We start from the raw sequence: 25,878 nt of genomic DNA, 5'->3' as shown, positions 1-25,878 counted from the left end.
CATTCATTACCATAATGTGTATTAAAAGCTAGGAAAAAGCTGACTGGCAAGAACAGAAGAAGGGCAAAAAAATCTGAGCTGATAAGGGCACGCTACAAGATGTGACTCACGCACTCTGCTTCTAAGAGACCAGGCCCTCTTAAAAGCAGCCAGGTGGGGAATGTGGAGTCCAGCTGTCAGGCTTTTTTTAATGTTTGCTTTGTTAATGCTGTCAGTCCAGCTTCTTACTCCCACTTTGCAATTTTTTCATTCAGCATTCCTATTTTTGCATGTTGGTTGTCAAGCTATTATCCTGTTGGCTGTCTGTACTCCCTTATACACACTATATTGGATATATATATATTCTGGGGTTGGAAGCAGTGTAGCCTGGAAGGTGCTTAACTTTGCTCCATCGTACATGGCCTCTTCTCTGCAAGCCTAATGAACACAGCTTACAGAGTGCTCCTGGGTCCAGTAACCCAGTAGCACTTAGTGCATAGCATTACCTCAAACTGTAGAAGCACACTGTTAAATCCTGCCTTTTTTAGCTCACTGCCAATTTTTTCACTCTACTAGGTTTTATATTCATATTCTTTGGTACGTAAAGCGTGACTCCCCTCCACAATTTATTTTCAGCCTGCTTTTTTAAGGAAAGGCACTTAATACAAATGTCCAGTTTCAGCCAGATTTGGTAGAATAGCACACCCCAAGGTAATGATGCCTGCACATACTTTGTGAAAATCAGCAGCTGAGTAGACAATAGAGGCCCAAGGAAGTGTCCCCACCAAAAAAAAAGCAGGCCAAACTTTGCTGAATCATGTGGCACCAGTCAGCTGGCCAACTGCACATGTAATACTAAAAGCACATCTCTCCTTTCATTGGGGTACCTCAGTGATTATGAATGCTGGTGGAGCCATTCTGGGGAGGAAAAGAAATAACCCTCTGAGAAAATTGGCTTCATTAATTCATCTGATCACAGAAATATTTGTTCTGCTTGTTGTCCCTTTTCCTCTAATGCCCTTACTTCTAGATCTCATGTCTGCAGCCCCCTGCACGACATGTATTCATGCCTGCCCTATTTTTCCTTCACCTATGTCTGGTCAGTATTTCTCCTTCTGTATTCCCTGGGCTTCTCTAGACTTTATGGCCTCCTTTATCTGTAACTTCAGTTCTAGAATCAACAAAAGCCATGGTATGGCAACTTTGGCACATACCAGAGTGAATGGACCAGAAGCACAAGCTAGTAACTCTCTTTTTTGGTGTCAAAAGCATCAAAAGGGATATAGTGAGGGGTAAGAACAGTCTGCTGTAAGAGAGACTAATGGATTAAAATCAAACACTAAAGTAGAAACACTGCTATAGGATCTCTTGAGACCATTACAGTGCCCAGCTACAATAAATACATAACAGGAAAATCTAAGATGACTCAAAACAGATAATTCAGTGAATGTGATCCCTGATGTTCCCCCTCCCCTGCCGCCAACGACAAAAAGAAAATTAACAGCTCTATAGATTCCTCTTCTACTTAATTAGGAAACTAGAATGGAAAACAACAAAGTGTTCTAGGCAACATTAGTGCACGTGCTTTTGTGTCATCCTTTCTCAGTATGAGAAAGAGCTGCTCCACCATGGCTCTCTTCATCAGACTCACACAACATCAATTCTGACTGGAGTAGGGGCAACAAAACAGCAGGAAAAGAGTAGCATGCATTAAATGGCTCACCCACTCTACCGTGCAAGGTTTATTCTGCTTTAATCCGAGTAATAGGACCCTCCTGGAGCTGGTCTGATTGTATTGACATTGGCATGTAACAACGTGGTTCAAAGGGGGAACAAGTGGTACCACAGCAGTCCCCAGCAGGTGGGACATGCCACACTGCTCTGAACAAGCCTTAACACCAGGGGAGCCAGCTTCCCTGCTCCCAGCCTGCTCCCATGAAATGGGAAATAGTTGGATGTTTCCATGTTCATGCTCTTACCAGCAAAAGCACGGGAGGACTGTCACACTGCTGTGACACCCGCACCGAGCAGGATGGAGTTCCTTGGCTCAGTACTAGAGCATTAGCTTAAGTCTTTTGGAAGCCTTGTGCTTGCTGAGAAATGGAGCAGGCCAGAAGTGAGGGAGCGCCCCTGGGTCTGAGCCACAGGGGGGAAAATGGAAGCAAGCAGCCAGCTTCAGTGGGGTCCGGGGGCAGGATCTGTGCCTCAGTGAGGTACAAGGCATTACCAGTTTTCCCAAGCAAAGACCTGGCTGCAGAAGCATTTTAAAGCACGCTTATGCAGGATAAGACCCATTTATAAACTTCGTAAGTTATAAACCGTATTATCCTATAAATGCATCTAAGGCAAGAGTTATTAAAATGTGCCAGTAAGGATGATAAAAAGTAGCATTTTTAGCCAGCATGGTTATTCTAGTAGAAAGCCTGTGAAAAGTGCAAACTCAGTACAGGAATTTTAAGAATTAGGCCGATTTAATGAACCAATAGTGAATGCTGATAATATGGGTATTTCTCCTTGGTTTTACAGGTAGTGGTGGAAAGGGGACAAGGCAGTGCCCTTTACTGAATATTAAAATCTTCCTTTTTTTGCTTCATTGGACTTGAAAGAAGTTATTTTTTTCTGACATTATTCTCCTTCTGTACAAGTTACCTCTCCTGCAACTTAGTTAATTTGTTCAGTGTTCTCAAGTTGTAAAATCTGAACAGTGCTGAACGCTCTAAAACTCTTTCATCGCAGCTGTTCCTGCTGGGAAAGGGCTGCTTTGGTTTAGTAACATTTTCTTTTTTTCTTTTTTTTTTAAATTGTACTTTCCCCAAGAAGATACTTGCTGATGAAGACAGTCACCTGCATTTCTGAACCCTTCGTGAGGGCTACCGGCTTGTCCCACCTCATTCCACTGACCCTTTCCACACTGAAGCTGGTTCCGTGACAGCAGTTTCTGTCACCCAAGGATTCTGAACTGGATTCCCCCCATTCCAGCCGCCTGGAAAACGCCGGCGGCCCAAACGGGCCTTTCAGATTCAAGGGCGCACACCCCTCCTAAAAAACCACTTAACACACCTAAAATGGCATCTGGTCACCGCTCTGCCCGTCAGCGGAGGCTACAAACAGGAACCACGAGGTGACCGGGCACAGGCGGGAGCCTGAGGACAGCAATGGCGCCCGGCGGGGCTCCCACAGGCATCGGCTGAGAACAGCGATGGCGCCGGTGGCCCACGCCGCGGGCCGGTGACACGGGGGCAGGCGGTGCGGGAGAGGGGAAACAGCGGGGCTCCACAGCCGGGCACAGCCGTTACACGACCTCCCCTCACAGGCCGCCCGCCCGTACCGGGGCGGCGCTGAGGGAGGCCTCTCCTCCGCCTCCTCCTCCCCTCGCCGGCGTAGTCCTCCAGCCTTCCCGGCGTGCCCCGCGCTCGCCATAGAGCGCAGGGCCGGCCCCGCCGCTCCCTCCCTCGCTCTCTCTCGCTCGCCCCGTGTGTGGGAGGCGGCGCGGCCGCGGCGACATGGCGGGCGTGGGGCAGGCGGGCAGCGCTGCCGCCGAGGCGGAGAAGCACCTCAACGGCGAGCTGCCACCGGAGCCCGAAGACAAGGACGGGGCGGAGGGCGGCGCGGCGGGGCTCGGCGCGGAGGATGGTGCCAAGAAGAAGCGCAAGAAGAAGAAGAAGGGCAAAGCGGGCCCCGCGGGTAGGGACCGGGCCGCGCCGCGCCGCAACGGGACCCTCCGCTGACAGGCCGGTGGGGCGGCCTGAGGGGGCCGCGACCCGGCAGAGCGGGCCTCGTAGGCGGCAGCGGGCGGCTGGGGGTGGCTGAAGGGTCCTGAGGGGCGGGCAGGGCCATGGGCGCCGCCGAGGCCGCCGTCCCGGCCCGTGGCGGCTGTGCGGGCTGAGGGGGATCCCCTCGGCGAGGAGGGGGCTGGCAGGTGCCCGGAGGATGCTGCTGCCGTTCAGCAGCGGGGGAGCTGCGTGTAGGGAAGTCCTCCCCGCTCCGGTGCGCACATGGGAAGCCGCCCCTGCCTTCGTCCCCTCCTGTGCCCTCGGGGGGAAAGGCGTGAGGCTGCTGCTGTAAAAGTCATCCCGCGTGATGGAGTCTCTGCACCCCTCCCAGGCTCGCTGAGGGACCTGGAGCAAGTCTGGGCAAATAGTGTAAAGAAACTACGGTTTGGGTTTGTTTTAGTAGGCTAGCAGTTAGTGATGATCAGGCTGTGCGTTTATAATTATCTGCTTCACGCCCATATTATCTCACAGGAGCAGGCTGCTGCTATGGCAAGAATTAGTTACCCTAGCAGAAAAAAAGTAGTCAGAAGTGTTTGGATAATGCTACCTCTATATGCAAGTTTCAGTAACTGTACCTGTCAATGTAGGAGCCCTACAGTCGTGCACATTGGATCTGCTTTACAAAAAAAAAAAAACCAACCAAAAGACCCAGCACGTGCTCTGGTATCTATAGGATGAGTACAACATAATATTTCTGTAAAGTTTTGAGGCTGTTGTTTACTAATGTGGAGCTATCGGCATGCTTTAATTTTACAAACAGGACAAGAAACAGATAAAGAAATGGAAGGTGCTCTTGATGATGTAGCAAAACAATTGGATAAACAAGCACTGGAGGAGAAAGAAAAAGATGATGATGATGAAGGCAAGTGTAACTAACTTTTTGTCTTGAAATTCTCTCAAATTTCAACTCCATCCTAGACTCACATTTTAACAAACCTTTACACATGTCTTTTTTTTTTTTTTAGCTTGGGAGAGCTGAGATGTAGCTATATATACTTTTTACTTTTTTGGCAACAATTTAGCTGTCATACGTGCATACATATAAAAAATAACAGGGATAACAGCTTTGTAAAACTGCTTGTTTTCAAGGATCTTGCTACTGCAGGGAAATGTTTAATTTAAGATAAGGTAAGCTATTAATCATTCTCGTTTGCATTAGTATGGCCAGTGTAAATTTATGTTCAAAATACTTTCTCTTGGCTTAGAAAAAATACAGAGCAAAATTTTAAAGGAGGGTTTTAATTAATAGATCTTAAGATCTCTAGCAATGACTTGAAACCTGTTCATGTGCAATCCCAATTTTTTATTAAAACTGAACTGGGGAGAAATTAATAGACAAGCCAGGCATACACCTTGTGTGTTGCTTGTGCTATGCAGCTGATCTAAGCAAGTGCCTTAGAAGTGTCTGCTATTGAAATGCAGGCTGGATGCATCTTTCATGTAGGGATATCAAATTAAAATGCTGTCTTTGTTTTGATGAGTGGTTCTCAATAGAAATAGACATTTGAGAAAATACATTTCTGAAGTTAATAGTTTAAATGCTACTTTACAAGAAGGAAACTGAAGTTGGCTCAGCACCATAAAATATCTTCTTGTTCTGGTTAGAAATCTTCGAGTTGACTATTGCTGGAATTCAACATTCCAGAATTTAATTTAATAAATTAGATATAGTAGTTTAAAAAATGAAATAAGTTTGCTGAGATATATAAAATTACAAGTTAATTGCTCTTTGAACATTATTATTCCATATATATAGCATCCAGTGTTATGCAACTACTTTCTGTACAAGCATATTCTGATGGGTTATTTGTTTTGTGGTACATTTCAGGTTATGGAGTTGAAAGATAATTAATGCAATAAGTGCTTTGCCATTGTTGCAACTAAAGTAAAAAATACTGAGAAGGATTGTGAACACTTTATACAATGAAAAAAGTTCTTTGAAAGTTATTAGAGTAGTTATAGTTCCATCTCAGGAGAAATACAATGGTTGGTCACATATAAAGAACTGTGTTCTTTTATGCTTTGTACACTATTAGCAATTAATATTACAGTATTATAAAGAATAGCAAGAATATGAAGTGGTGCTATCACTGACATAATAATCTGCTTTTTTCCCACTTATTGGACTTGGATTTGTTTTTAGAAAAACAATAATATTTTTGCAGAACAAAAGATTTCTGTAAGCTTTTGGAACGCAGCTCTGTGTTCTTTCTTGTACTGGTTCTTACCGCTTGCCATATTAATGGTGTAGTTTCAGAGGTGTTGCTTAAGACATAGTGCTGCATTAGATTAAAACCAATAAAACACCTCTCCTTCCCCTTTTTCTTTTTCCCTTGATAAGACCGTAACTGAATGGCCTCAAAAATGAGACTGTATACATTTTGAAATCAGGGAGAGACTAGGAAGTGCTCTTCACATTTCCATTGCAGTGTTAAAACATGCTGATGGATAACATTTTTGCATGATATTAGACTAAGTTATTAAACTATACTAAAAAGGCATAAGGGCGGGCTTCAGTTTTGCAAAGATCTTAAATTGCTTTTCTGGTGAAAATTGTTTTCATAACCAGCTGAATAACCTGAAGACAAACAGGGTATTGGTCAGATGCAGTAGTTATGTTTCTGGCAGCACAGTTAGTCTGCAGCAGTCTTCAAGGACATGAGAGCATAAGTCTGGTTAGTTTGGCTCACAGTTGGCAGATTCACGTGCAGTGATGTATGAAAAAGCCACAATACGCAGATAGCAACAACGACAACATTTGAAAAATGCTGTACTTTTTTTTCAGGTTAGGGCTAGCATTTAAAAATAAAAGGGGGGGGGGGGGAAATCACGGTGAATGAAATGGAGTCACATCTAATTCCTTTCTTGATGAATGGTTTGAGCACAGCTCAAGGTCAAGAGAAGTGTGGCAAAGTTACCACATTTTAAAGAAATGTATATGTGCTGTTAGGGATTTTTGGCTGTCTATGAAATATGGATTGATAGAGAGTCTCGTAGGCTGCACTATATTGTAGCTACACTAGTAGTACAAGTTATTTTAAATTTTTTGTAAAAAAAAAAAAAAAAGCAGGTATAAGATACCTAATGCCAAAATGAGCTGGGGAGGGGCAGGAGTGACACATTACTGAAATTTTGCCCCAGCTGCAGGGTTACAGCAGTCACTATGACATAAAAATGTGGATGACACTGACCACCATGAGAAGCTTGAATAAAATCTAGTGACTAGAACAAATGGTCAGTGCTTTGGCTTGGTTTTATTTTTAATTAAATGAGCACATAGAAGTTTCTGTATAAATGCATTCAAAATGATAGTGCTTTTACTTGATTCTAAAAATTCTTTCAATTTTACTTTTTGCTTTAGATAAAAATAAATGTTCTAAATGTTGATGACTGGTACTTGCCCATTTTTAAATGAACTTGTGATTAGGTCCATAAGGTTTAGTTAGATGATATCACATTAGATACATACCTTCATTGTTTATGGAGTAAATAAGCATTAGATGCAGCCAAATGTGAAGTCCTCGGGGTTATTGTTATCTCTCAAATGTGACTGTGACATGGTGTGGCTGATTCTTGGTGCTTATGTGCTGTGTTCCCTGAAAACCTCCCACTGGTACATCCCACACACAGTGAGTGGTTTTGCTCAGTGCTGGTTGTGACTTTCCCTGTTATCTTCAGATTAAACTCATCCTGACCTAAGTGCTGTGATCTTTACTTGTTTGGGTTTTTTATCTTTCCAGATGCATAAAGTTCCTTTAGCTGAAGCATCTTTTTGAGTGAATTGAGAGTAGAGGACTTTGGAGTAGGACTTTCTGAAAACTCTTTCCCTGATCTGCTTTTTTTCTCTGTTTGGTGATGTGTTTAAATCATCAACTTCAGAAAGTATTTTTTCAGTTCTGTGTTTGGTGTAGGGACTGAAAATGCTAATGGTTTGGTGGCAGCTTCTAGCTGTTGACTTTTAATCCATGAAATTCTGCTGTGAAAGAAGTGTTTCCAGATAGTCCTGGTGGTTTTGTGTCTATTCAAAATTCTTTGGTTCTTCAAGTTTATTTTATGTTCACTTGAGCACTTTCTTTCCTGTAGATGGAGAGGGTGAAGGAGATGGAGCAACAGGGAAAAAGAAGAAGAAGAAGAAAAAGAAGAAAGGACGTAGGTATCAAGCATAAAAATAAAGATAGACTGCATGAATATTTGGTATAAGCGTGTGTAAGTGCTGTTCTTGGCAGTTGGAACAAATTTTTGGGGTGCGGTTTTGGTTCATAGGTGAAGTGTGGCTGAGTTTTCTTCTTTCTGGTATCCCTGAACGCCACATTGAGCATTGGCCAAATAAAGTCATATGAGGGCACTGTGATACATTGCCTTGGTAGAAGCCCAAATTCTAGTACAGGGATCTTAAATAACTTTTGCCATTTAAATTTTATGATTGAAATAAGGTACTTAACACTGAACTTGCTTAAATTATACTCAACAGCTAAGGTCCAGACAGATCCACCTTCTATTCCAATATGCGATCTATTTCCCAGCAACATATTCCCCAAGGGAGAAGAATGTGAATACCCACCAACACAAGATGGGTGAGTGTTTTAAGCTTAAAAAATTAATGCTGTCACCTGGATGTGCTGAATTGCAAAACTGTTAACGTGAAACTAAATAGACAAAGTGAGTTGTAATACGTGTTTTTCTTTTTTTATTTCCCCTAACTGGATCATCTAAGCACTTAATGAATAGAAGTCTTCAGGCCAGAAATGTTCCTCTTTCCCTAACCTTTTAATTAAGGTATAGCCTGTATGAGCGAAATTGCCATGAAGCAGGGGACCTTGAGACCCAGGGGACCAACTGGATTTCAGTAGGCAGCTTGTAAGAAAAATGTGGTCTGAATTACAACTGAGTGAAGGTTTAAAATTTAGAAAGGTGATACACTATTAATGCAGCAGTTTTGGGGGCATCTAGATGTCAACTTTTTATTTATCCATTTTTTGGTAGACATACATCAATCTCAGTGTATGAGATGGTTTAATTAAAAGCTGAAGTGGTGTATTCTGCGCTTTGCTTCTCTTTGTTTGTATAGATATATAGTTACTATAACCTAAACTGTTTTTCTATAATTCATAGTGACATGGGAGTAATACTAAACAAACAGCAGCTTCTAGTGGTTTACTGGAATGGAGATCTGCATCTGTATGTTTTCATAGGATACTACTATTTCCTTATGCTTTGCTGGGATATACCAGCCTGACTGAGTTTCCTGATTTTTTCCTACATGAAGTGTTGTGGAAGGTCTTGTTTTGCTTGTGTGTGTGGTAGGGGCAGAATCAGCTTTAATTGCATGAAAATCTGAATGAAAAGGCCAATTAAAACTTTCCAGGAAATTTTGAATCAAAACTCTGAAAAAATAGGTTAAACCAAAGGGGAGGGGAGTAGATAAATATTTATATTCTGGTCTTATTGTTTAGTTTTCAATTACTTCTTTTTTTCAGAATCAAATTCCTTTGAAATGTTTACTGGTTGTTTAAAGTCAATGCCTGTTTCTCAGAGAGTGTAAGCAATACAGTTAAGAGTCTAGTACGTCCTATAAATTGTGTTCAGATATTCACAGATAATATAGTTTCATTTTTATGAGATTAAAATTTGGTTTGAGGAAGCCTTTTCTTCTAATGACTTCAATTTGATCACAAGGTGTGCTCATATTTATTTATAAATGCCTTCTTTGTGTGCACAATGTTAGCATGCTAATGAAGGACTTTCACAGGGTAGTCATGATAGGCTGATTCACGAGTGATTCTTTCATGCTTAAGAATTAAGTGACTGTATATGCATAAGCCACGTACAGAAAGACATGATTTAAGCAATCCAGGAAATTAGATTATAAACATCTTAAGTATGTTCATAGTTTATTAACAAATGACACACTATTTTTACACCTCTGTTATGCATCCAGCTATTGAGGATTAAATGTTTTATTCTGGGCTTGCTACTATTCATTTGAAATAAAAAAAACCCCACCAAACCCCAACAAAACCAAACCACCTTTTCTAACAGAATTTTTAAGTGAGGCATCTTTTGTCTACCAAGGGTGTTCTGCTATGGAAGAAGAATAAACTCTTCTAAGGACTGTGCAATGGTATCTTTATATAATTTGCTTAAGCAAATATATGCTAAGTTTTGTTCCTAATTTAAATATTTAAATCTTATGATGCTACATTAGCATTTCCTAACATAAGCAGCTACTTAAATTAGTAGCTAACACGAATGTTAGGATATTTCCTATTCTGAATAATAGTTTCATTTTATGTATCGGTGAAGCGTTTTTGTGCCACTTCTCTTATTCATGCTGAGGTCAGTAGGGTTTTGTCTTTGATTTTTTTATTTAAAGAGTTGCACTTCTATTCTTAACTCTTGATGTCACATGCTTTCTAAAGTTATCTGTCGTCAACCTAGAATTGTGTATTTTGTGTGGGAAGTTGAACAAGAAGTGTGTATACTTCAATTTTCAGGGGAAAAAATAGCAGAGAATCAATTGTTACAGACAACACACCAAGAGCTTTGATTTCTTTATGTCTTGGGTATTTAGTTGTGTTTGAAGGCTTCTGTTGAAGACACCTGAATTTGAAATGATGTGACAGGGAGAGCAGAAAAGCTATAAGCAATATTTCATGATACACTGTTGTGTTAAAGTGGTATTAAAGAAATGTTATCCTTGCCTCCTTGTTTCTACCCCTGTGCTGTTAACTGGGTTAAAGTGATCTGGGGGAATTGCTTTCTGGAATTCTTGCCTTTGATCACTAAAATCTGCACAGCATATCTACTTGTGAAAGCTAGGGGCTGTGAACTGGAGTGAAAAGATGGGAAGAAATGGCTTGGAGCAAGAGGTGAACTTCTTGAGCTGATTTGTGTGGTAGCCAGCACATCAGGAGACTGACCTCAGGAAAGCTTGATAGCTCATGTACCTGTCAGAGGACTTGATGTTTGGTGTGAGACCTTTAGCTCATCAATGGACTTTTCATACGTCCTGAAGTGCTTAGGCCAAAGAGGGATTTCATGTCATCACCTTTCCTGAGCTCCCAGGTGGCAGTGGGGCAGCTTTGGCAGCAAAATACTTCAGGTCTGATACAGTATTTTTAAATGTTGGGCCTATTTTGTCCCCCAGTTCTCTTGCATGAAGTGACTATATGCTGAAATACAGTAGGAGAGAGGGAGGATGGCTTCCTGCCAGTTTGCTGGAGTTTGCATTTAAGTCCATGACTAGTGGCAGAGCAGCTGCCCAGACTCTGCCAGCAGCTCCTGCTACCAGAGGGTGTTCCCTGCTGGAATCCAGAACACTCTGAAAAGATCCTCAAGTCCTTCTCCCCACTGTTTTTCTGCAGTACACCTTTTCCATCTTTTTGTGCTGTGACTGGCAGCAGTCCCATTTCCAAGCACAGTAGGGGGGCTTAGGTGTTGCAACCTGTTGTTTTTTTGTTTTGTTTTTTGGTTTTTTTCCCCTAGTGGAATTTACCAGGGTTAAGGCAAATTCTAACAGTAGTATGCATGATACTTCCTATTGAAGTAGGAAAACTGCTCAGAAAAGTAAATGTGGGATTTCTCCTTTGTACTTCTGTTACTTTATCTGAAAAGGAGCAGGAAGTTCAAGGGAAGCAAGCAGAAGGGTCTCAAAATATGTGGATCCTGTGGTCATAGTGAGAAAAATTGTATGGAATAGCCTGTTACCCTTCTTTGCCATTTCAACTCTGCTTTAGGATTGCAGGCCTCTTAATGCTATATAAATGCTCAGTTCAAAATGCAGCAAAATTGCAGGGCATAATATCTTGGCTCACTCATACCTGTTTTTTGGCTGTGAAGGAAACTTAGAACAGAGCCAAGTTACATGTCTCACAAACAGGTAAGTAGCCATGCTTTTGCATTTCAAAAAGTAATCATTTAACTCTGTGTGTTCTGTTGTTGGCTTAGAGTCAGCTCATGTGCATAAAGATAAAAGTTAATTTCTAGAGTGGGAAACTTTGGTGTAGTTCAACATCTTTGGTCCATCTCGTCTATGATCCCTTTTCTTTTATGACCCAGCTGCCAGGATGTGCAGCCATGCATTGTTTCTAGTAGTGTATTTGTCCTGCTTAGCATGTGTGGAGTTAGGACTTTGGGTTATGACTTTTTTGCATCATTACAGGGCTCCAGTTTCACCATTTGAAGGGTGTCACTACCTTGTAGTCAAAAGAGTAGCCTCAGTTAAGTTCTGACAGTTGCTGGAGTGCTTAAATTACCTTTTTGTTTGTTTGCTTTCTTGGAACCTTTGTTGTATGGTTTCTTGCATAAAAAAAAAATATATTCAAAACTAATCTTATATTTAGTCTTATATTGAAAATTATTCTTGGGGTTTTTTTTCCTGTGAACTTACCAAAGAGCCAAAATGAGTGGTGTTCTCCTGGAACAAATGTTAATTGACCATCCAGCAAACTTAGAAAGTAACTTTGTGGCATGTGTCATAGTTAATATACACTGCATTAGGTGTTATTACCTAAATATTCTGAGGCTGAGCAAAAGTAATACTGGAACTGCAAGCTTTTAAATTTTGGAGGAGTCAGTAAAAGTTTCTGGGCTAAGTACCTGTACTACAGTGCTGAGATTCGTCTACATACAGGAAGAGCGCTGTTTGAATGAATAAGATTGTGCAAATAATAAACTTTTTGTATGAGCAGAGCATGTTGCAGAGATTTGCCCTGCTAAACTCAAGGTAGAATTGCAGGTGCTGGTAAGAATTTTATATGCCCATTCGGTCTTTTTGAAAAGAATCATAAATCTTTCAAGCATACTGCTTCTCTGGGCTTATAGGAGGATTTGAAAATGTGAAGGGAATAATATTGTCCATGGTCTAACTGGGTTTAATTTCTATGTATAGAATTTTTTCTATGTTTTTTTCTTTTTCTGCAATGTTACTGCGTTTCAAGGGTGCCAATCTGTGGTGCTGACAGATACTTATATGCTACGCTTATTTTGAAACCTTTATAAATCAGGATCTTTTCTGTTGTACAGGGAAGTGTAAACCTGACTGGTTAATAAACGCTTTGCAGGCTGTAGACAGAAATTGTGATGACTCCTGTAATTATAGTAACTTTTCATGACAGACTTTCTTTATTTTGAAGGCGAACTGCTGCTTGGAGAACAACTAGTGAAGAAAAGAAAGCACTAGACCAAGCCAGCGAGGAAATCTGGAATGATTTTCGGGAGGCTGCAGAGGCACACAGACAAGTGAGGAAATATGTTATGAGCTGGATAAAACCTGGAATGACAATGATAGAAATCTGGTGAGGACACAGATCTTCTCAAAGACCTCTGCTGTAGATTTTTCTTCTTTCTCCAGAGGGGGGGAAGGATTTAGTCTCAACTTTCTGTTCTTAATTCACTGTGTCACGAGTGTTGGGGGGATTTTCTGTTTGATGTATGCAACCACTATCCCCAATTATTTCCTTTAAGTCTCCTCTTCTAACATATTCTTAGCTTATGCAACTTTACAAGGCGGGGATTACACTGAATTTCAAACTATGCTTTCAGTTACGTTCGCTTATTTTGAGCACATGCTTGATTTTAATGTTCAATGCTCTGGCTACTCTTGCACATAAGTTCTGCAGCGGTGCTGAGAGAAGCAGCAGTAGCAGTAGTAAACATCCTGGCTTTTGCCAGAATTGGCAGTGAAATGCTGTGTGGAGGAGCAGTGCAGGTGCAGTCTGCGGCTGGGAGTGGATGAAGAGAGAGACAAACAGCGTGGCTGTGTACTCAGTCCGGGGCAGGAAGATTTTGTCTATATTTAGTCTTCACAGGCTGATGTTTCTGGAGAAACACAGTATTTGTGTTCTTCTCAGTTCATAAGAAATAACCAAGCAGATGGATTAAGATAAACATGAGTTTGATTAAGGTAAAGTTTAAAGAAAAAATTAGACTGGGTGGATTCTCTAGACTCTTCCAACTATTCCTTTTTCTGTCCTTCAGTTTATCTAGAGTGAATGTCAAAGTACTGCACTGATCCAGGACAGTTTAGCTTCCAAAATCAGGTGCTCTCAGCCTGGTGTGACTGAGGACTATGCTGACAAGAGTAGGATAGTAAGGAAGCTAATCAGAGCTGATCCTCAAGGTAACTGTGTGAGGATAACAGAAAGAAATAATATACCATCAGGGAAGTGGAAGAAAGCTGCCTAAATCACTAGTCTGGCTGAAACAAATCTGTCATAGTGAGTTATACAGTTTTACTGTTATAAGCAATAATTTTCTCAAAACATGACTTTTCTTCCTGAAGTACCTCAGGCTACGGGGACTTGCCTGTTAAAATTAGCTCTCTTTTTCCAGATTGCCCAGAGTGAATAGCTTTCTTAAATAAAATCAGAGTTTGGTGCACTGATGTGAGCTGCAGTTTACATCATTCACTGCCATTACAGGAGTATGCACTGATGACGTGTATCTGTAGCTTTCCAGTACCTAACAGCTTGAGAGTAGACAAAAAACAAGAGCAAATGCTAGTCTCAAGGTTTTACTTTATCACAGTTATTGCTTAAATTTTAAAAATACATATATAGTCCTTCTTTAATTAGACATTTTTTTAATAAATGAGAGAACTATACTATTGCCTTTTTTCTCTTTTCTTTTTTTTCTTCCTTTTAAATCACAGTAATTGCAAATAATGCATTTAATTTGCCTAAACTTTAGTTGTATAACCTCTGCTGCTGAGGAAGAATGGGTTAAACATAGCTTGTAAAGGATGGATATTTAAAATTTAAAGTAAAAACACTAGCTAAGTACTCAATTTTGCCTAAGAAAGGGTAGAAGAAACAACACCAAGAACCAAAGATCATTATGTTGCACTTAACCTTTTCCAATCTAGGGTCTCCTTCTAATTAGCGTACAAATAGTTTAAGATTTCAAATTAAAACATTTCCTTGAATATTTTTCTGAGGTTTTGTTCTTGCATTGATTGATTTGAAGTCATCATAAGAAATATTAATCAAAAGTTAATGTTCTTTTTTTTTTTCCTCTCCCTTCCCTCTGCCTTTTAGCGAAAAACTAGAAGACTGCTCCCGGAAACTGATAAAGGAAAATGGCTTAAATGCAGGTCTTGCATTTCCTACCGGGTGTTCTCTGAATAACTGTGCTGCCCACTACACTCCCAATGCTGGAGATCCAACAGTCCTGCAGTACGATGATATTTGCAAAATAGATTTTGGGACGCATATTAGTGGTTAGTTTTCATTTATTAATTAAAACTTAGAACATTCTTCAGTGCAAAGACTATGTTGCTAATTAACTTCTGCTGATTTCAGGTCGTATTATTGACTGTGCTTTTACAGTCACATTCAATCCAAAATATGACAGATTATTACAAGCCGTAAAGGATGCCACAAATACTGGAATAAAGGTATGGTCATTATGCAAGTCATTTATCAAGTCTTTTACAGTAAACTTTGCAGTTGTTTTTCATTTAGCTTGTGCTTTATTTTCAGTGTGCTGGAATAGATGTACGTCTGTGTGATGTGGGGGAGGCCATTCAAGAAGTGATGGAGTCTTACGAGGTTGAAATCGATGGCAAAACATACCAAGGCAAGTTCTTCTCTTTATATAAAAATAGTTGTTCTTAGAGTATGTATCTTTGTACAAACATTGATTTATTAGTATGACATTGAAAAGACCTCTGTACTAGAAGTATAGTACAAGTGACTTGCATAAAAATACCTGTTTCTGGCTTGCTTGACAATCCTCTGGAAGAATGCTCTTGGCTTGTTCTTCCAGGTATTTTATCTTTAACAGATAAGATGAAGACTAATCAACGTTTCAAAGTATACAAATGATTTGATACCTGCTGTTTGACTTATTAATAACTTTTGGTACTGATGGAGTTGCTGATCTTTAATGAAGAAGTTTTGATACAGCGTACAAAATTGTATATATTTATAGACACAAAACTGTGTGTTGTCTGGAATTTGTACAAGATGCGTGGATGGTTCTGTATTTAGTTCCTCTGCAATATGTTGAGTCACTATTGTACTTCCAGTGTGGGCTAACAAACGAAATAGCCTTAAAGGGTTTAACATTTATTAGGAAATTGCCTGTAATATTAATGTTTTCTTCAAAAGTGAAACCAATTCGCAATTTGAATGGACACTCGATTGGGCCATATAGGATACATGCTGGGAAAACGGTGCCCATTGTGAAAGGAGGAGAAGCCACAAGAATGGAGGTAAATGGAGTTCTTAAATCTTTCTGTTAAGTTTCCCCAACTGTCACTGCAAGACTAGTATTTCCTGGGCACTCTAACGTGTAGTATTTGCGAACCTGGTAGCTAACTGCAGCAGAGGAAAAACTTTGCTGAACACTTTGTAGTGTTCTGGTAAAGGGATGATCACTCTTGTTTCATCTCGGTGGCTTCTCCGTTTAGCCCTGGAGCGTTCTGCTGTCTAACACTTTCTGAAATTGAAGCCACCAAACAATAAAATAAAATATTCTCATTGTGCACACGTTATTAAATGCAGTGTTGGAATGCTGCACTTAAGAGCAGGGAAAAGGACGGGAATTCAGAATTTGGGGTGAACTTGAGGGGACCAGAATTTTCCCCGAAAGGTGTTAGGGCTTGCCAGTCGTTCACACTTCCCTTGTTTGTTCCCTCTGTAAATAAAAAGACAAAATAACAATCGTCTCTTGCTCCGGGAATTCTTGAAAAATACTTCTGTAGTGTCGAAGCTTTGGATGATTTTCTGCAAGTACAATTAGATATGGGATCTTTCTTGAAAAGCTTCCAGTGCAGTTTTTCTTTCAAGATACAAAACAATTAAGCATATTTCTAATTAATGTGAGAGGCTACATGAAAGATGATGTTCGAATAGCGTTTTGGAGCAGGGGAAGAGGAATTGGCTGTACATCATCTGGCAAACGTTACCAATCGGAAAGGCAGTATTAAAATATGTAACCTGAGATTTAGCCGCCACCATTTTGATGTAAGCCTGTGTGCTAACAGGATAAGTAGGCTTATTTAAAAGATTGGTAATGAGATAAGAAGCTTTTAATTTCATTCTAAGCCAGATCACTGCTCAGCAATGATCACTAGTAAGCCTATCAAAGTAAATAAGACACCTAAGAACTGAATAGGGACAGGTATGGTCTGGACAGCATCGTTTCTTGAAGCAGCCTCACTAACATCACCCAAAACTTGTGTCATAATTATTGCTCACCTTGTTAATGATGTGAGCAAAAAGACAAAGTTTGAACTAACATCTTACGTAGAGGAGTGTGCAAAGGGATTAGAGAATATTGAAAAAGGAAGGTAGAGAAAGCTTGTGTGCCCTTATTCTAGCCTAGTGAATGGTTGGGTCTTGTGTATCATCCATCATCAGTATATTACTAGTATAAGTGTTCTTTAAGCAAATCTTACTTGGAGATTTCAGAGCTTTGAGATTTGTTTTAATTGAATATCCAGACACTGGGGAGAAGGCACTTTTTAATTTCCTCAGCTTCTGTAGGTTACTCAGGACACAATCCTACATCGTTAAAGGACAGTGAGTTTTGCCAATGAAGAATGTGGAGCGTAGCCAAGCTCTTACTGTACTGTGCTAATTATAGTATCAAACTGCAACCCAATGAGTTTTTTGTGACAGAGAAATAGAGCTTCTGATCCTTATTCTGAAAAAGTGGGCGTAAAGTGCTTCTTTTTTTTCTTTTGTGGCATCATGTGGGAGTAGTTGTGAGTTTGTGTTTTGGTGATTATTCAGGGGTATCTTATTTAAGAGTTTTTGTCTTGAATTGGAAGCCTGTGTTACCGCTTTCCACACGGCTGCTTATTTTTTGGTCATGACTTTCAAAGTATCTTAATAAACGGAAAAACCCAGCTCCGGCTGTCCAGTAATGTTTGCCTGATCTTGTGAAGTCCCTTTCACAGCCCTACCGTTAAGGGTACGTGACTGCACTTGGCAGAAATGAGTTTATATAATGGCATTTCAGTATGTTCTTGGCTAGAGTTTTGATAATGCCCTTGCAGATATATATCACCTTCAGATCTTGAAGAAATTCATCTTGAGGAGTGGAAATGAGCAGGTTAAGGGTTTATACTAGCAGCTGTTACCAGAAAATTCTTGCAGAAATTGAGGAGAAAGTTCTTCAGTGCAGTAAGTCTCTGTAATCACCATCTATTTGCCATGTCTCAATTCTACGTTTCCTAGGACTTCTGTCTGAATAGCAAAGGAGAATTGCTTCCAGTTAGCAAATGCTTTGCAGCAGAATGTAGTTTCTTAGTTATGTTGGATGTATACTTTGTCAATGTTTTAACTGCAGTGACTTTGAGAAGTTGTGACTAGAAACATGCTGATGTTTATGGCTTGAAACAAAGTGGTACTAACATAACTAGCTGATGTTTTGGAAATGTCTGTAACTTTACTGTGTGAAATCTCCATACTGAATTTTTCTCTACATTGACTTGGTGATTGAATCTATTCACATTTAATTTACCTGTATTCAAAAGTTGTTATACTGAGATCATTATATCAGAATGGCCTAATGACAGTTATTTTCATATTGCAATATGAAATTCTTTTTTTTCTCTCCTTAGGAAGGTGAAGTATATGCTATAGAAACCTTCGGTAGCACAGGAAAAGGTGTTGTTCATGATGATATGGAGTGTTCTCATTATATGAAGAACTTTGATGTTGGGCATGTGCCAATAAGGTTGGATTTTTTGTTGGTTTTTGTTGGTATATTGCGCTAGAGCTCCCACCCTCGTAGCATTCAAATTTGATACAGTGCATGTTCTTCACTAATTAATAAGGCTGTCAGAGGACTCAAACAGTGGTGTTAGCAATGTTCCTGTTATGAAATATGCTCTGATTGGAATGCTTCCATATTCTTCCAGATACATAAGAATCTGCAAATGGAGAAAATGATTGTGTCTTCAGAAATCTAGATTGTTTTAACTTCCAATCATTAGTAATTTTTTATAATTAATAATATAAAGATTGTGTTTGTATATTAGTCTGTATATTAAATGCATATATTTGGTTTTTTAAAATCAACATTTGTATTATGGTTTTGTGCCACAATCTTTGTCTTAGTGTTGTTCCCAGAATATAGCAAGCTATTCATGTCATCCGTTTGGTTTGTATGGATACTTTGTGGTTTTTAAGTTCTTGTTTCAGTGTATTGCTATAAGATGAAATAGCTTATTAATTTGCATGTTTCACTGGGATTTTGTTATTTGCCAGAGTGTGATGTATTTTTGGAAGTGAAGGCTGTTATGGTTAGAAACATAGCAGTCAGACATGCTTTTCCAGATTGTTCTATGGAGACAAAATAGAACTATCTAGTAATATCAAAAAGGCATTGGGGGGGAAGGAGAATTAATCTAAGAGTGGGAAAGGAACTGCCTATGTTTGGAAATAAGCTTATTTCTTAGCACATCTATAAATCTCTACTTTTTATTCCTATATATCGTAAGAAGTATGAAAAAAAAGCTTACTGAGTAGTTAACTTCAGAAGTTAAACTTCAGAGTTTTAAACCACCAAGCTTATACCTAAATTAGTTACGATTATTAACCTCTTTGGATCAAGAAGAATTCTGGTTTTCTTTCTAAAATGAATCCTCTTTATTATTTAAGAGAATGGTTCCCGTCACTGTGGTTTTAGTTTTCCTTGGGTAGTTAAATACAGATATGTTCACAACCTAACTTTCCGTATTTGAAATGGATTGCCAGTGTGTTTGGCAGCATTCAGATTTGTTTTAAAGAGTATCTTAGTGCAGGAGGAAAATGCACTTTGTTTTCTGAGTGGAAAACCTGGTTGATGTAGAAAGTCATCTCAAGACTGGGCAATCTTAAAATACATTGAAATCTAACCCTTTTCTTCATAGGCGTGGTTTATTTCTGTAGCGAATGCTTGCTGGTGATACCTCTTTCTTCTCAAACGTGTTCTTTTTTTTTCTTCTTCAGGCTTCCAAGAGCAAAACACTTGCTGAATGTTATCAATGAAAACTTTGGTACTCTTGCCTTCTGCCGCAGATGGCTGGATCGCCTGGGGGAGAGTAAATACCTAATGGCATTGAAGAACCTCTGCGACCTGGGGATAGTGGATCCGTATCCTCCCCTGTGCGACATTAAAGGCTCCTACACGGCCCAGTTTGAGCACACTATACTGCTGCGCCCCACCTGCAAGGAGGTTGTCAGCAGAGGAGATGACTACTAAACTCAAAGCCACCTCAGCACCTTTATACTCTCTAGGCTTTGTCGGAACATACTATACCAGAATTAATTTGCAACACGTTGTCTGTTTTAACAGTGGACTGATGTAATACTTTCCATATTTGGAAAGGAAGGAATTTAATCAAAGGCAAGTCTTCTAATGTAACTAACCAAGGAAAAAAAAAAAAAAAGCTTTCAGGCCTTTAGAAATATTTCAAAAGTTACTTATTTTTTTTCTGTTCAGGGAAATATGTGCTATAAAGCTCAATTTTTAGTTTGGAATGAGTTATACATTTTGTTTTGAACATTTATGATAAAAGATGCTTTTCAAATATTTATATTACCATATTCCTACTTGAATGCTTTGAATGACTACACCTGATTTCTGCGCCCAAGTCCTCTATGATATTGCCTTTTAAACTTCCTGGAATCCATTTTGTAAAAAATAAAGACAAATTTTCAGATCTAAAAATATATTTACTTTTTAGAAGTCTGGTTATGATTCTGGTCAGGAGTCTGCTGGGAAACCGCTCTATTAAATATTTTACAAACTTGATTTGCCATTTCTTGTCTTGAAACTGGACCTGTCTTACCCTTTATATGACACTTTGCCTTTTAGTGCTTACTTAAATAGTCTTGTCAGTGCTGGGATGCAGGGCAAGAAGTCATCGACACTTTGCGGGACAGAATGTGACTTGAGTAGAGGTGCAAAGAGATGGTTGGTGTGATTTGAGAGTGCCAGGCTTTGGTTTAGATTTTAGCTGTATTTGGAATATGTCAAATCCATCTCGTGGCCTCTCTTGCTGTTATCAGCAACATGCAACTTTGGGCTGAATTTTAGTATGTATATCCCCACAGATTCTTTGCCGTTGGCGTGCCTTTTTGCTTGGAGTGAAATTTTGCTTCGTGTGATCCCTGGTCTCCTTTAAGTACATATTAGATTGGACAAGCTGTGGGGACAATTAAAACCTTAATTTATTTTGGAGTGTTGAAAGTTCTTCCATACAGGCAAACTAATCTGGAATATTTGATGTTTTCTTGACATAAGTGGTCATTATCTGCCTTCCCACTGCAGCAAATCTGATTCGTAAAGGTGAATTAAATCTCATGGCTCTTCAGGCCCAGGTGCTGTATGTCTTCCAGTGCTGTGCCTAGATATATATATATATATGTGTGTGTGTGTGTGTGTGTATATATATATGCATGACTTGCATATTAAAATTCTATGTAGTTAACTGGTAACACAAACAACAGCGTATTTAATAGGTCAGTAACGGTGCCTTAAAGTGCTTAGGAAATGGAGATACTTCACCTGCTCCTTTATAGTGCCAGCCTGTGTTTATTTCTAGAGGAGTTCATACTCATTTAGAAATACCAGTTCTTTCCTCCTCTGCCTTTGGATAAAAGCTGCAGTTTGTCCTTTAAAACGCCGGTGTGTGAACTGCAGTTTAGAGGGGGGCAGTGTCACATGCTGCCTTAAAAGTATTAAACATCAGTGAGTTTTTTCCTGTTTGTAAGTATTATTTAATCTTGTTGCTGCTTCTAGAAATGGCTGAAATGGGATACTGATGTGTATTCCCGTTGTTGCTGTTTGGGAGTCTTGGCATCCCAGCAATGAATGTTAAGTAATTTATGCAGCTGTGTGGGCATGTGTCTCTCAGCTTCCAAACAAACAGTAGCTGGTGTACGTGCCTGGGCATTGCAAAGGAAGAACTGGCATTTGAAAGGATCTGGGATGAACGGGGCAGAGTTAATGGTTTCCAGCTCACCCTATTTTGGTAGCAAGCCCGGTTACTACAAATACTGCCAGAAACAAGTAAGACAAATCTGCTTTGGGTCTCAGCCTCTTACCCACTAATTCCAGACTTTGCTTTCTAGAAAGGTAGTCTGTTGGTAGCTCAGTGGCATTCCATACTGTTCCTACAGCCTCAGGATTTTTTAATCTTCCTGATAGTTACTTCAGGAACATTTAATTTTACGGATCAATGATTTGTTTTCCTCCCTTTGTCTTTTGTTTTACCTGAACAAAATAGGAAGATCCAGAAAAGTAGAGCTACTTTGGACTATAGCCTGTTCTCTTAACTTCTTAACTTCCTGGCTGTGTGCTAATTCACATACGGAAGCTGACAATCATGCATAGCAAATAGTAGAGGAAATGCCTCAGAAAAATACTTTGAGAATGTGATGATCATTTGCTGCCATTAGATTTAATTGGGATTATCTGGATACCTGCTGCTTGTGCTACTGACCATCCTGCTGACCATTTACACCTGTCAGTCTGGAAGATAAGCCCTATTTCTACAACTTCCTTACATTTAAAAAAAAAAAAGAAATTCCTCTGCTGCTTTCATGCTTTTTAGGTCGCCCATTCCTGTTGCTGGAAGTGTAGTTATCAAGTCCCGGCCACGCTGTCTGATAACTGGACTGTACTGTCTTGTCACTTGACACAATCAAAAGTTTATCAAAGACTTTTGACCCAGATACTGAAGTCTGTCTTTCTCAAAGGTCTAGAAGATGGGGATTGTCTTGTTTCTCGAGTATGTGCAGCACCAAAAAATGGCGATAGTTTTTGTAGAGAATACAGTTACTAGAGGTGCCAAAGTAGAGAGTTCAGAACCTACTTTGTAGGATTTTTTTGTTCATGCAGACCATGAGACACACATGTCATTAGAGAATGTACAGCAGGACCTCATGATCTGTGCTCTTGATGAAGGTGTGGCCTAAGATTTTCCAAACCAGGGGACTAATTTTAGACTCTCAGATGCGGGGTTTGAGTTTGGGTTGTTTTTTTTTTTTTTTCCTTGCTGTTTGATCGCCTGAATAACTCTTCAAACTCAAATAAGTGTTCTGTTAATTCCATGTGCTAGTTTTCTGACTGTAAAATAGCAAATTGTCTCATGTTTACCTGTGCTCGCAGCAGGCACCGTGAGTTTGCTTTCCCAAGTTGTTCAACTGTTTAAATCCTGGCCCCTCTGCCCACACGAAAGGAGCAGGATGAGGCAGAAACTTTTAACTGTAGCTTGCAAACGTGAAATGAGCTTGACTTTGTCCCAAGCCAGAAAAGGTCTATTGTGTTAGAATTTAGGTGAAAGCCTCCAGCAGTTGCCAAGAAAGCAGTGCGTTGGGCAGCATGGCCCGGGTCTGGAGCTGGGCACAGGACCACGCAGCACCCCAGGCCTGGGGTGAATGTATGGGATGTGGAGAAGGGGGCTGGTGGATGCAAAGGCTGCCAGCCAGCAAGCGGGAGGCTTGAGTGGAGGGATGGGTTTGGTCGTCTTTGTTTTTCAAAGCTCCTGCAGCGTGGGAGGGTGCTTTGTAGAATATAAAAAATATTGTTAAAACTACAGGGGCTTTCCAGCTAAAGGCCAGGTTCTGCTGCTTGTGCTTGAATCAAAGAGGTAGCAGCATTCAGAGTCACAGGGCTCCTGTTTGTAGCTATTTTTCCGCTTGTGTATTCTTGGTAGATTTCCTTGGGAGTTTTGCACTTGACATTTTGGCTTTAAAATACCACCTTACTAGAAAGAGCAGGGTTTTCCCTTTTCAGTGGAAGATTTTATGAAAAATGGAAATAAACTTGGTGCTAAGAAGTGACTGTAAGGTGTATCCCTAGGGACTTTTACTTTTCTGCTTCAGGCTCTTGACTGTGAAATAAGTAAGTTCTACCTTTGTGGAAGCTGCTGTGGAACAGCCTGGCTGCCAAGGGAGCAGGCGTTTTAAGGGTGAGTATAATTAACTTTTCAAGGAGGAGGCTAAAACAGGGCATCGAGGGAGGGAGGTGAAGTTGCTGTTACAGTGAGAAAGCTGCTATTGTGTCTTCCAACTTCCAGTTACTTTCAGTGTATTAAAATAATATCCGTATAGCATTAAAAGTTCAAAACCAGGGTAAGATGGTATCACAGAAACTTAATGATGTAATAATACGTGAACATGACTGGAATTTGTTAATCTGATTTCTACAGGTGGTGGTTGGAGGTAAAACAACTTTGCCAAGTCCTACTTCTTTCAAATGTTTTTCTTACAGGAAGGAAGAAGAGAATTAGGCTTTTTATGGTTAATAATTTGCTGGGATTTTGCACTTCCAGCTTGTTGGTACTTGGCATTCCTTGGTACATCAGCTGCCCATGAGCAAAGGCAGGCAGTGTATTTCCTTAAGTCCATTCAGAAAATAATGTTTCTGCCAACTGGTTTTATGAAGGTGTGTTTAGGGATAAAGACAATGTAATGTGAGAACAGCACCATGGAATTTTTTTCAATAGTATGTCTTTTTCTCCATGGAGTCAGTTCTATTTTTATAAACTGAAATGTTTGAGTACTTTTAAAGCAAATGAAAAAAAATAAGACAACTGTGCTGTGATTCACTCAGGATTTTTGATTTGTGGTGTTGTCATGACAAGTCACCCAACTCTTGTAACTAAGGCTAAAAGTCGGAGATTTTTACTTTTGCTTTTGTACTGATGCTGACTTCCCTCTTGTTTTGCAAAGCTGCAGTACTTTACACAGGTTGGTTGGGTTTTTTTTAGACTAGTCAGCAGTTGAGATGAAGAGGAAGCTTTTTGCCTGGCTGTTTCAGGGCTTTAGGTGTCTGCTTCCCCAGTTTTTGAAGGTAACAGTTTTTCTCAGTAAGGCCAAATCTCTGAATCCCTTGAAGTGGGGAGAGCTGTACAGAAGCCTTGGTTACCACTAGATAAAAGTGAAGACACATAATCTGTCTGGATGAATGTATCTGTTACCATCTGGCACTGGAAAATGGTTTTATTTTTCAGTTTAAGAAAAATACTTTTGACCTGCCTGATGTGTCAGTTGTGCTCAGCCAGTTTGCAGATGACACAAAGTGAGGAGAAGAGACTGGTGGGCCAGCTGGGGGCACTGCCACCCAGAGGGAGTGAGACAGAGACAGGCTGGGGACAGGGGTCAACAGGAACCTCATGAACTTCAACTAAAGGGAAATGCCGAGTCCTGCACCTGGGCAGGAATAACCCCGGGCACCAGTACAGGCTGGGAAGCAGTCTTCAGGGATGCATTAGGCAGCCCTTGTGAGACACAGCGGGAGGGCTGGGTCCAGTACTGCCTTTCCCAGTACAAGGTACAGACTTACTGGAGTGACTCCAGCAAAGGGCCAGGACGATAACAGAAGGGCTTGTAGCATCTGACACATGAGGAGAGGCTGAGGGAGCTGGGGGCGTTCAGCCTGGAGAAGGTAAAGCTCAAGGGGATACTATCTATGTATCTAAATATCTGATGGGGGGAGTAAGGAAGATGGAGCCAGGCTCTTCTCAGTGGTGCCCAGTGACAGGACAAGAGGAAACGGGCACAAACTGAAAGACAGGAGGGTCCACTGAGACAGAAGAAGAAAGTGTTTGTATTGTGAGGCTGGCATAGCACTGGCACAGGCTGCCTGCAGAGGTTGTGGTGTCTCCATCTTTGGTGCTATTGAAAACCTGACTGCCCACAGCCCTGAGCAACCTGCTCCAGTTGACCCTGTTTTGAGCAGAGCTGGACTCTACAATCTCCAGAGGCCCCTTTTGCTCTCAGCACTCTCCTCAAAGGTATGCCATAGCACAAGTCATCTCACAAATGCATATAAAACTCTAATTACTGGAAATGTTTCTGTCTTGAGTGACAGTCCATGTGTGTTCACCCTGTGGTTGGCTGGTAAATTACTACTTTCGGAGTGTTACCCTGTGTGTGAGGGGGTCCTGAACCTTTCATTAACAGTAATTGCTGCACAATGACTTCTCCGAGTTCCTACAAGCACTGATTGTGCAAGGAGAGGAAGTTCAGCAAGGGCAGAATGTGGAGCTCTGGGTGATCAGGTAGCAGGTATCTGGGCTGGAGCAAGGTAGCAGCAGAGCAGCTCCTTCAACCTGAACCTGTTTTTCTGAATGTAGATTGCAATGAAAGTGGAGAGTAGAGGGAGACAGAGGTTATGGCTT

General features: G+C 40.5%; 1 protein-coding gene across 1 annotated transcript; it reads left to right on the top strand.

Annotated features, from left to right (window-relative positions):
* Positions 1-3,368: 3,368 nt before the first annotated feature.
* METAP2 (methionyl aminopeptidase 2) lies at positions 3,369-20,417 on the top strand. Its single transcript, XM_014964096.1, has 11 exons — positions 3,369-3,663; positions 4,513-4,614; positions 7,836-7,901; positions 8,224-8,326; positions 12,887-13,048; positions 14,789-14,970; positions 15,053-15,147; positions 15,233-15,329; positions 15,863-15,966; positions 18,325-18,440; positions 19,697-20,417. Exons 1-11 carry the CDS (start codon positions 3,483-3,485, stop codon positions 19,947-19,949), a joined length of 1,461 nt encoding a protein of 486 aa, XP_014819582.1. The 5' UTR covers positions 3,369-3,482; the 3' UTR covers positions 19,950-20,417.
* The last annotated feature ends 5,461 nt before the right edge of the window (positions 20,418-25,878 follow it).

This window comes from Calidris pugnax, unplaced genomic scaffold (assembly GCF_001431845.1).
Source record: "Calidris pugnax isolate Ruff unplaced genomic scaffold, ASM143184v1 scaffold44, whole genome shotgun sequence".
Lineage (NCBI taxonomy): Eukaryota > Metazoa > Chordata > Aves > Charadriiformes > Scolopacidae > Calidris > Calidris pugnax.
The sequence above is the reverse complement of the archived record's forward strand: the minus strand, read 5'-3'. Positions and strand labels throughout refer to the sequence as shown.

Bases quoted from the DNA above. Each gene is read 5' to 3' on its own strand.
- METAP2 (XM_014964096.1), top strand. From the start codon at position 3,483: ATGGCGGGCGTGGGGCAGGCGGGCAGCGCTGCCGCCGAGGCGGAGAAG. The intron at 3,664-4,512 runs GTAGGGACCGGG...TTTTACAAACAG, and splicing joins GGGCAAAGCGGGCCCCGCGG to GACAAGAAACAGATAAAGAA. The intron at 15,967-18,324 runs GTAAATGGAGTT...TTCTCTCCTTAG, and splicing joins GAGAAGCCACAAGAATGGAG to GAAGGTGAAGTATATGCTAT.